Source organism: Opisthorchis viverrini, assembly GCF_000715545.1.
Source record: "Opisthorchis viverrini unplaced genomic scaffold opera_v5_282, whole genome shotgun sequence".
In the NCBI taxonomy this organism is placed as follows: Eukaryota; Metazoa; Platyhelminthes; class Trematoda; order Opisthorchiida; family Opisthorchiidae; genus Opisthorchis; species Opisthorchis viverrini.
Genome location: NW_008751932.1, coordinates 362,004 through 374,329, shown reverse-complemented (window position 1 = coordinate 374,329; position 12,326 = coordinate 362,004). Strand labels below are relative to the sequence as shown.

General features: G+C 40.6%; 1 protein-coding gene across 1 annotated transcript in view; it reads right to left on the bottom strand.

The window, feature by feature from the left end:
- Positions 1-11,919, bottom strand: part of T265_09415 (hypothetical protein) — a gene marked incomplete at both ends in the record, with an annotated part of 101,136 nt that extends 89,217 nt beyond the window's left edge. Inside the window, one exon of the mRNA XM_009175468.1 lies at positions 10,501-11,919. Within this exon, the coding sequence (XP_009173732.1) occupies positions 10,501-11,671 (1,171 nt within the window). The remainder of the gene's footprint in view (positions 1-10,500) is intronic.
- Between the last annotated feature and the right edge of the window lie 407 nt (positions 11,920-12,326).

Below are 12,326 nucleotides of genomic sequence, written 5' to 3'. Positions count from 1 at the left end.
GAGTTTACTTCACTTTAAGAGGGGGAAACTAAACGGAAGCTCCACAGGATACGCTGACATGTTTGGCCGATGTTGCCAAAAATTATCCTCCATTATTTGCGTTACTTTGCCCTAGTTTTCGAAAGGAAATCAGCCTTATTTCGTTATTGCGGGTCTGTATTGCACTTGAAAACTCCTTCACAAAAAGTCCTTTTAGCAGTAAACTAAAATTAAACTTGATTACTTTCTGAGTTTTGCTTGGCCATTTGCAACTGTCCCAGCAATAGCTGATGAAATACGCTCTATTGCTATGCATCGTTTTTGCCAGATTAATCCATTTTGAGCAGTACTTTTTGGCGGAATAACCAAACCTCGGTATCCGTCTTTACTGTCCTGTGAATACTGTTGTTGATTGATTGCTTAACTTCACAGATGATAAATATTACAAACTCTATCAACCACTGAACGTGATGATAAACATCCTGTCGAGCAACTACCAGTTTTTGGAAATTCTACCAATGTGGTCCTAAAACATGCTTTGCTTCTCTTCATCTGCGCAAAGCACAGAACCTATTTGTTGATAGACAGGCATCAAAATAAAAGTCTGTCTTAGCTTTCCAAGTTTTGTTCACACCTTGTTCAAAGCTTTAATGAGACAATCACCACCTGGTGACTGAATGCGGTTAACAAGGAGAATGAGCGACAAGTTTAAACCCATAAAAGCTATTGTTCGCACCAAAACTCCAGGTTTCATGACATGTATATTCCGAGTGGATTCTCATGCACTTTCATTCAGCTTCCCTCCCCCTTCTGTGGAACTGCACCTGAGCAAAAGGGGATACTTCAACCAGTTTGTCGAAGAACACTTTCCCAACAGATGTTTACATCCCACGCGAAAAACGATACCCGCGTCGGATGAACTAGTGACAACTTCTAGTTATATACAACATAAGAATTGTTTTAACGGAGGTTGTCCTATCTTTTGGCGGAATGGACAGACAACACTGAGTTTAGGCGGAATAGTGACAGAAACAGTATTTGTACCCAGTCGTACATAAGTATTCTACCATTCCGCTTCAAAGAGATTGATTACTTCACTCGAACCATAGCAGCATTTGGGAAAGTGTGTGTCTAGACATGGAGCTTGTCAGTGCGAAATAGTAATGATACCTGCGTGCCGCTGATGACGTTATCCAGACGCGCAAAGTAAATAAATTCGGGAAGCCAAATGATAGTATTGTGAGATTTTGCGAAATTGCCAAGTTAACATTTTCAGTGCAACAGTTAACATATTACACGACCTTTCACGCAGCCACTTCTCTAACAGACGCGGACTGTTATAACATAGGTATTCAATATGGAAACCTGTGTACAATATATATATATATATATATGTATACGAACTATGGATGATTGAAAACCAGCAGCTGGACCTTGTCTAGCAAAGATGAATAAATTAATACGACGCATATAATAACATTTTGTTGCTTGTATGTGTGTTTAATTGCCAGAACAGAAATTTCGGTGCTTTATAACGTAATGGGAGCATCAAGGACACCTCCAGATTTCATTGCAAACAATAAAGGCAGTATAGGACCACAGTTCAAATTCGACGATAGCTCACTCTCGTATTCCTCCTGTTTCCCTCTCATCGAGTAAACTTCTGCCCTAAATGGCTATTCAAGCAAACGACGTTGCAGTTCAGTCAAAATGTAATTGTCTAGTACCGTCTTCTCACCTATAAAGCAAAATAGGCGTTTCCTGTGTACCGTATTTATGCGTTGTGTCACAAAACGGCGAAAACCTTATCAAGCAAACTTGCAGTTCAGTCAAAATGTAATTGTCTAGTACCGTCTTCTCACCTATAAAGCAAAATAGGCGTTTCCTGTGTACCGTATTTATGCGTTGTGTCACAAAACGGCGAAAACCTTAGTTACTTGTTTAGAGGTGACACTAAATGGTCACCGACCGTGCGAATAAAACCTAATTCAGTTTGAAAATGTATGCTAAGAGATGTGTGGGTTTGTTCAGACGAAAACTTTAAAAAACCAAGCTCCAAATTAGATGAGAAATTTAGAAACGATCAACTCTGAAGCATTCTATGGCATTAGGAAAAATACAAAAACATTTGATAATCAAATAACATCTGGGAATCCCAGAGTATGCCTTCAACTTTTCCTAGAACTGTCCATAAACTCAAAAGTTACAAATTTCTCAAGCAGTAATAAATCATTTTCTTTTTGATTTTTCTTGATCTTTGGTTGCGCTGTAGAAACACTTAGGACCAGTTCATAATTCACCTCACATTTTGTCTGTAACTCCGAAGAATGTGAATGGTTTGTTGTTCTTTAGCTGTCATTGTGCCTACATCTTGGACTACTTTATAAGTGAAAACAGCTCAGTTGCCACCACGTTGTTACTTTTGAAAAATAATAAGCAAGCCTGGCATTATCATTGCTGTTTTTCTTGTTCAACACTGCTGAAGCGATAAATCGTATAAAAGCGCCATCCACGACCAACCGGTATTCGAAAAAGTAACCATGGTATTTTTCACGTTGTTTTTCATTTCGATAGGGTGCATTGGTTGCAGTTGAGGATCATGCAAAATATAAATTTGATGAGCCACGTCTAAATGATGATATTCGGATACAAAGGGGTAAGTATGAATTTGTGTGAACAACCATCTGTTTACTATGCGAGTGCCCTCCATAATCGGTTTCCAGAGAAGCTGCTTTATGACACACCCGGAGGCCCGTGCAACACTTAAGCAGATGCATACCCCAGTGGAGTTACATTTCGAATCTTAATTCGAAAACCTTACGAGCAACTCCGGATTGACATCTGGCGTTCTATACAATTAGCACTCAAGTAAGTCTTGGAACTCGAAAATCCCTCGCTGTAACACTTATTGGGAGCGTTTTTTCAAAAAATTTACCATTGCATAACTCAAAGATAAACGCCCCGCAGGTGTGTCCACCCACTACGACTGATCAGAAGATTAGTTCACGTAGCGCTTCATTCTGATGCCTGCTTAAGACATTTCAGACTAATTGCTAAGTTCTACAACGGCTTTTTTCTGTACAACCCAAGTGTGTGGGATAACGTAGTGTTATCGGTAGAAAAAAGGATGTGTTCGCTACTTGCTTTGTAGCGTGTTTAGGATAGAATTGTAGCTATTGTAACGGTTCATTACCATAATCTAATTGAAGGTGATTTATGCCTATCTGGTATAGTCTTATTGCCTACAGGTCAATAATGAAAAATTACTGGCTCCGTGAACACAAGCCGCTCAAGCCTGTAGGTTTATCATTGCCCATTGCTCTTGTTACTAAGTTTTTGGGTTGAAGTATAAACGGCTACGAATCTTCTAGTCCACCAGCCTATTTTCTGTGACACACACTATCAAGAACAACAGATGTGTTAGAATCTCTTCATTTCGTTTTTTTCGTGCATTTGATTGGTGGTAGCACTAAATTTAGTAGTTTCCTCATCATTCACATTCTATATCAACTTTGAGCAAAAGGTGAAGTTTCCTGATAAAACTTCTGGAAGTTTGACTGTTGAAATTGCAAAACCAGGTCAATATTTTCTGTTGTGGAATGAAGCAGCATGAATTTCGACGCTTGAAAACGGAATCTCCTTCGTAAATCACTTTGGTACCTACTGAAGTAAGTTGGGCATTTCTTAACGGGCAGACCAATTCAATACAAATTCGGTATTCCAGAAATTATAAAAGAGTTCGTTTTTTGGGTTACCCGTTTGATGTGTCCAATCTGTGCGAGTAATACTGACTAACGATTGTCTTCATGGGTAACAGTCTCCTTAGTGTAGACAAGCTTGTTCTTTTGATATGACGTTTAACTCAACATTTTTATGCCAAAATCACAGAAAAATGTAAGAGACTGCTGAAAAGCTGCTTGGGGGGCTATTTAACATGAGATGTTCTTGGAATAAATCCAAGTCTTATCGTTCTTTTCAAATGATATTATTTTGTACTATCCTATGATGAACGACAATTAGCTTTACTAGATCCGCTGGTGTTTAAAAAAAAAGAATGCTCAGGTTTTGTTTTTTAGGAAAACGCCTGACATCAAAGCCTACGATAAACAACCCCTGGAAATTGCTGGTTTCACTCTGAGTGATGTTATATTATAACTTGATACGGTTTATTCGGGCATATTAAAACTCATAGGCTAAAAAACTTCCATTTGAAGAAACCAGTGTTCTGAATAAGTCTGAGCCCTCGAATGACAGCATCAGCTGTTAGCTGCTGTTACATACGTCACTGTGCTGTCATTTTGAGTATGTTTTCCGTTAACGAATCGGGCAGCTGTCGACTGATGACCTTGGATGACATACATTGTTACTAACCACAGACATTTCCATCGACGCGTTGATATTTCACAAGCACTAAGAACACGTGGTCCCTGTGAATCACTAACGTCATGCTTGGCGTCAGTGAGTCGGCTTAATACTTCTCGAATATAACGCTTGTCAAATATGTTTTCTTTCCAAAAAATTTCAACTCCTGTAATAAAATACGTCCTTCTTACACTATGATCTGATGAAATTTCGAACTTCATCTTATCTTTTACGGTGCTTTGTTCCCCTAAGGGATTCACTTGTTGAATTTTTATTTAATAACAACCTTGGATCAATAGTGAGATACGGATGACTGCTTTCTTACATTTTTCGTTTTGTGCAAGTTTGAGTCAAACCTAAATCGCTTGTCAAATTTGGCTTGTTTACTAACAAACACCTTGTGCTACTCAGGCTACTCAGCATCAAGTTTATGATGAAGACGACTTTGGTGCCGGAATATTGTTTTCGCTGGCCGTTACGAACACGCTGAGGACTTCTGTCGTCAGAGAAGAGCCCGGTAACATTCACTATACTGCTGAAAAGAACGTGTTCGTTGGGTTTTAGGGAACAGAATATCAAAATCAAGTGTGATTACGGCCGGTTAGGTTTAAGTACAGTTAGCAACAGAGTCAACAGTAGGCAATTGTAACTCGACAAACATCCTTATGCCAAAAATTTGTTGTAGATATATTTGACATTAAAAACGACTTACTTTAGCAAGTTATCAGTCGGCAGTCTATGAGGAAACATGAACGTACTTAAATTCAGACGCTTTTGGCCGATTAAATGAAAGGGGACAATTAAACGAGACTTTGCTGTTACCATACTGATATGATGGCACAGTAGAAATTGTGCTTGTGATTAGGGTGAAAATTAGTTTTTGGATAATATTTTTTCGACGCAAGCATGTCTGAAACAAATTAACACCACTAGCCAGTGTGTAGTTTACCGATGATTCATAGTAACCGAATGCATTCAATTCTACCGAGACGTTCGTATCAATTGTAGGGTACCTCATCGACTAGCTTTCTGATGCACTGTTTACAATGTATAGTGATGGAAGACAAATTTGGAAGAAAAAGCTTCAAACCGCCCGAAAGCTTGCAATTCAAAATTCCACAAGAAAACGTTTGCTTCTGGGCATACCCCTTTATTTTTGTTTTCAATAAGAAGTAGAGTCGCAAAAGTCTATTTGGTTGACCGTAATTTGGAGGGTTGGTTCTAAGCACTGCGCGTTTAGTTTTGAACAGAAAATTGAGCTATGAAGTGGGTGAATCTATGTACTCATACTATTTTCATCGCTTCCTCATACAATTCACGGAACTTCCAAGAATGCAGCAAAACTCCTGAAGCAGTCAGTGTGTGCACTAAACTCAGCAAATTGCACTGAGTTAAGTTGCGGTGTCAACGTATACCATAATGTGTCCAGAAAATTGCGCAGCTGGAACATTCACGAAATCTGGTAGGTGAGGAAACCTAGTCAAGTGCAATAGTAAAAGGCCAAAAGATACCACCTTTGACAGGGTCAGATTAATGAACAGCAATAAACAGGTCCTCATTAATATGCATAACCTTAAGCTACGCTTTACTGCGCTTTGCATGACACCAGACCGCAAGTTGAAAGCATTCAAAATGGCTATCCAACAGCGGTGCACGGTCCAAACCATCATAAGCTGAAACTGAATCCGTTTGTGGTTCACGCACATTCCAATCACTGCGTCAACGCTATCCTGCATGGTCCGTAGACGCTTGTTTATATGTTATAATATTTTCCGGTTGGGTCTGACCTCGTACACGCGCGGCACCAATGTTGGCATCAAAGTCCATATTGCAAGACCATAAACAAAAACATACAGTGGGCTGGAGATGTACGCTGTTCGTTTGGACATATCATAACATGGTAGGGTCTACAGCGAATAATGTTAACTTTATCCTCAGTCATGTGGCAGTATTATGGTAAACCCTTATCTACGAAATCTTATAAGCCGCAGCTGATCAAGTAGCTATTTTTTTCGATCGCGTCAGCGGCTACGGTTAAATGTGGATAGAATGTTTTTCTGTTCCTAAGCCAACCAGCATTCAGTGACATCCAGGGTTTCCTAGCTGGATATATTCCTCACCGAAATTACCCTGAATATGTTGACTTTCAATCGGCATAATGTTTTTTAGGTTTCCAATATGATTTACAAACTCACGAGATATTTTACATTTAAATAAGTTTCATTCATTACAGGTGCTTGCTGAGTGCGGCTCAATATGCGTGTTCTGCACTATGGAGCAAGATTCTAATATGTCCATTGTTATGCAACATTAAACGGATTTGACATTCTTGCAAAACAAAGGCGCTCCAAAGACAAATTGATTTTACTCAAGTATTCAAACAAATTTAACCGGTCGGCAGTGTGAAATGTGGGGTTTTAGACCTAGTTATCAGTCTTTATTAGAATATATTTTGTTGGAATGTGTGTCGATATCATCATTCGTACAATCTTATCGGCATGTACGCAATAGGCTTTTTGGCGTACACCTGTGTGGCATGTATACTGGCCGTTCCCTCAGTATATTATGCAACAACTCTTATAGTTATGCTCACTTAAATCTACTTACTTAAATCTACTGTTTATAGTTGTTTTCCAGTGTAAACACCGACAGTAATATCATGTTTGAGGAAAACATTGCAACAGGATGATCAACCGAAGCCTTTCACTGGAATTCACAGTACATCAAACAATTTAGATCTAACGAACCAGAAGGAGTATACCCATTTTTTCACTTCATATAAAGCACACTCGATTATGCGGGCGGCGTCTTCTGCTGGCCACTAAACGATTTACTCGGTACAATCATGAGTCTAGGCTGTCTAAAGTGTCCGTGTCTCATGTATTCTGTGATTTTGACGTAGCTGCGGAAACCTTGCGTCAGAAAAAACAGAAATGTATCTAGCTGAGTGTGCGACAGGACAGATTCAAAATGTGTCCAAAATGGTGTTAGCAAGACCGTCTGTTCAAGGACAAGAAACTCACTCTTGCTTTGTCACTATCCGGACATCTAGCCATTGAATTTGCCCCATCAACTTTTTTCGACTTACACTGCGCAACTCAGACTCCAAGATTTTATCCCTAAGCAAAGTACCGTTAATTTTTCGTAACCAGCCCATACTATGCGTACAAAACCAATTGAAGCAAACTGTTTGGTTGCGCTTGTTTTGATCAGGTGACTCGGAGAATGCTGTCAACCATTGTTCGTTCAAAAGTATTTGTCGTGTATTTTAATAACTTGTGTGTCATAAGTCCACTAGTGAGATGAGAAAAAAATTAGCATGTAGGGGCATGTTTTCTGTCAATTTTAACAAGTCCCTGGTCAATTTTAAAATTTCAAGCTTATTTTCCGGAAAGCTAGGAAGACTGCCTCACCCATTACGACTATAAATTAAACAGAATTGAACACAAACAGAAGTGGAAAATAAAAATACAGCAGAATATGAATAGAAATTGAACATTACCAACTGAAAATTTACAAGTAACTCATCGGTTGCAGTGCTGTCAAATATGACCTTTCTTAGTTTAAAAGTTATCACGCAGTATTTTAATGACAACTTCAAAAATGGGGAAACACTAGGCCTGGGATATTGCCAAGTTTCCCGAGCCTAGACAGGGGGAGGTGAAATGCGGAGTTTGGGTTCGAACCACGGACGTTCCCATCAGTACATTCACGCTCTAACCAATAACCCATTTTGCCATTATGATAGCTTGCAATAAAATAAATATGCGATCCTCAGAACGTCGGGCATTCATCAGTTATTCTACGTTGCTGGATAAATTCGTCTACTGCCGAAAAAACTCAAAATTCAAGAGTATATTTCAATTAACTGGTGCCGTAGATTGTAAACTCTCTTCTGTGTAGGCTTCGTTGCCCAGGATTCACCTTTTTAGTACATTTCAAAATTGGTACCTTTGAACAAATTGCCAACAGCAGACACAGATCTCACAAGCGTTAAAGTATCAATGATCGTTTTACTTCCAATAATAAGTTTGTAGTTCCAAGGATCTTCAGGTACCTTTTCGGCGAAGGACTGCTATGCAAGTGCCGAATGAAGTTGTTCACCGATGGCATGGGTAAGGATGAGTGAAATGGCCTAACCCTTCAATGCGTCATTTATCGAATCTGCCGATTGGGCTTAATTCATCATCCTGACGATAAGTCTCTAGGCAATCTCATTTGCACATGTAAAAGAGCGAAAACTGTATGATCATCTGTCTAACTGCACTCTGAATGTAATTTAGCGCCGCATATGTTATAAATGAACACAACCCTCATAAAGGGAACTACATTCAGGGTTGCTGAAAACTTTTCGACAGCCCACGACCGGTTTCGTCCTTCTTGGGGCTCATTAGGTAGGCGCAGTCCCCGAGTTTCTGTCAACCTTATGTTCTACTTGAATCAAAATTGCACTGTTTTCGAGAAATGCACTCATTTGCAAATCGATTTGATTTTTACGAGAGACTCAACTGAATCACTTGTTTATGGTATTCTACAACTGAATGTGCTGCACACAGACCGCCTCATGTTTCAGTTGCCACGGTATTCAAGATATCATAGTATTTTTTCATAAATTCCCCAAACAGCGAACACGAACAAATAAAAGGAAATAAGGCTGATGAAAACTCGGGGACTGCGGCTACCTGATGAGCCCCAAGAAGGGCGACACCGGTCGTGGGCTGTCGAAGAATTTTCAGAAACCTTGTGAGTAATTTCTTTTATGAAAATATACTGCAAGATCTCAAATATCGTGCTAACTGAAACATGAGGAGGCATGTGTGCAGCGCATTGTAGAATATCATAAACGAGAGCTTCAGTTAAGTCTCCCGTGAAAACCAAATTGAAACAAAACCTCATTGTAATGACGCACTAAATCGAGTAATGCACTCGAAATACACCCGAGTTCAGGCAATGGAAAATATCGAATTTTATGGACTCCACACACTGAATGAGTCCCAAGCTAGCAGAAAACCGCATCGTGCTGCCGGCAGAATTTAGTCAATTGTCAGTTAAGTTCCCGTGAAAACCAAATTGAAACAAAACCTCATTGTAATGACGCACTAAATCGAGTAATGCACTCGAAATACACCCGAGTTCAGGCAATGGAAAATATCGAATTTTATGGACTCCACACACTGAATGAGTCCCAAGCTAGCAGAAAACCGCATCGTGCTGCCGGCAGAATTTAGTCAATTGCTTAACACTACTAATAGAGAGACGGGGCCAAACCATCAAGGTTAGTTATGACCTCATTTATGCCCTTAAGCATTCTGCTGCCAAGCTCCAAGTGTTTTTTATATTAAATGGAAGGAACACCGAAAAAAACTCAATGTTTGTGGACAAAAAAAAGCAGCAACTGATCAGTGCCTGGTTGTTGCTTGACTGGCTGCTGACATGCTTGCCCAGCTTGATAATTAGTATGCGAACCGTTCGTCACCAACGATTGGCTGTGCGACTTTTCGATTGAATTACCACGCTCGGCGAGCAGATCAACAACCACCTGTTTAACGGCCAATAGATATTTCGACATAATACCAGCTGGCCAGTTACGTTAACTGGCCAGATCCAGTTGGTATGGTCAGTGGGATCCCAGAAAACCTTCCTTCCTTTGGTGCTGCATCAGCGTGTCGGTGGGGCTTGAGTTGATATCACCGCTATTGACTTGTTTAAGGACATTGGCTGGAATATCAGTTGAAACTCAGCGTATGTGCTACGGCAGTCTACCCGAGAGGAATGAGTACTTAATTGGTTACTTAATATCTTAACAGTTCTCGGATACGCCTGTTAATTTTGCGAGCAAGTATCCAATGGTGAGAGACTGCTGGCTGGCTTAGAGATGTGGCTTTAATTTCCGGGCCTTCACTGCTTTTATCCGTTACGAACAGAATGAAGATGGTTCAGTGAATGCTATACAATAGCCTGCTAGCAAAAAGCCACCGCAAATGAGCATGTAGAGGCGTCAGCTGTGGATGACGGTACAACTGTTTGGAGGCCTTGGTAATCAGTACCCAGTCACATTCAATGATGCTTCTGTAACTAAGCGGTTGACTCACAGTACACAACAAGATGTTTTCTTTTTCCCATATGCAACCCAAAAAGTGCGCATAATTTAAAACTCACGGCCCAGTCGTAGAATCCTCTGAATTCGCTTTACCGCCTGCTTGGAGTATCTGACGGGTAGCTGTGACACTTGACAGAAACCGGCCCAGTTAGGCCTCCGGATGAAAAATATGTAAGGTGTATTCAGCTGTGCATCAATCTGACATCTTCCCAAATCAGGATATACACTGAACTGCCCCACTCGAATGAGATACTGTTCACGGATTGGAAACAGGCTCGCGGGAGTTTCTTTTAATACCTGGGTAACGTACACACTGATATTATACATGGGTCCATACCGTCTTCGATAGGTTTCAAGTGGCAACCCAACAATGACATTGTCCGCAAGCAGAGCGCTTGCCTCAACGTCATTACGAAAGCGGTAACGACAAGGTAAATGTGGAATGGACGGTTCAAACATGGTGATGTCTGGCAAATACTGAACGCCTGGGTGGTAATCCTGGTCATCGATTGGGTATGATGTCGGGTTAGTTGATTCTTGACGACTATCAATAAATGCGGAGTTTTGTAGAGTGAAAGACGAAAGACTTCTTGTTGGTAGGTAGGTAAACATGAGGAAAATGACCAAAAAAATTTGACCCAACGATCGGCGAAAGTTTGTGTTACAGGAAAACTTGGGCGATCTTGGACTTTTTGAACTCCTAGTGCAGGATGAAAGAGTCGATCGAGTACGATGGTGGCAACTAAAAGTTCTTTGGAAGCCTTGATTGTGCGTAGGATGTAGATTATTACACTTTCGGAGGAACAGCACAGACGGGTGGTGATCCGAATAGAAATACACAAGTCGAAATATTCGACTGTAGATAAGCTGTGTGGTTTTACTTGAACGAATGTAAACAATGAAAAAAGCCTCATTTTTGGGTTCAGATGGAGGAAGCATAAACAGCAAAATGCATGCAGGGTACGGATAGGCTGTCCAGGCTTTGTCCAAAACAAGGTACAGTTGTACTATTTTGAGCGTCGTCAGCCATTGTTGGATGCATACACCTTGAAAATCTGCTTCACGCGAAAAATCCGACCACGATCTCTGTGCATTTCCGGTAGCAGATCGCTCCATGCTCGTTGCTAAGATTTTCCGTTGCGTAAAATTGTAGAAGAGACGGTATTCCAGAACCAGGGCGCATTGTATTTTGTTCACCGTAATGTGATTCATGGACTGAAGGTGTGCCATCCAACACAGTGTACTCCTTGTTCTGAAATAAGTAATTTGTCTTCATTGGGATGTTCAGTCATGGTTTTGTATGAGAACACTATAATCCAGGTAGTTTGAGCAATACACTAATACGTCCAGGGACTTGTGCACACACGACTCAGTTGTACGCCCGGTCAGGCTATCAAACTAGGCTCTACTGTTTGTCTAAGGTGATATTCCTTCACCTTTGGTTCGGACAAGAAACAAAAACAAAAGCTTAACATAACATCGTCGCCACCATCCAAACATGACCCCACGACCGACGAATGATGTAACGTTTGTGTTTTCTTGTCCATGAACATGTGGAATTGTGCGTCTGGTCCAAGGTGTGTGCAGGGTGCGTCCGCTTGCATTCGATTATTAGCTTTGCTAATCGGCCACACACTAGTGTGCGGTGGCATGGGGGAGATTGGATGAAGTGCACACACACACTTACACAATACATGAACAGTGATCTGTGTGCAATCTGGTCTCATGCACACATGCCCAAATCCATTATACGTGCGTACGCGTACACACTCTCATGTGTACATACGGTTGAACAGAGGCGTCCACGTCTAAAAGGCCCTCAAACGGGAACACAACATATGCGTGATTATTGGAGATTGAGAAAACAAAAGAATAACGAAGAGGT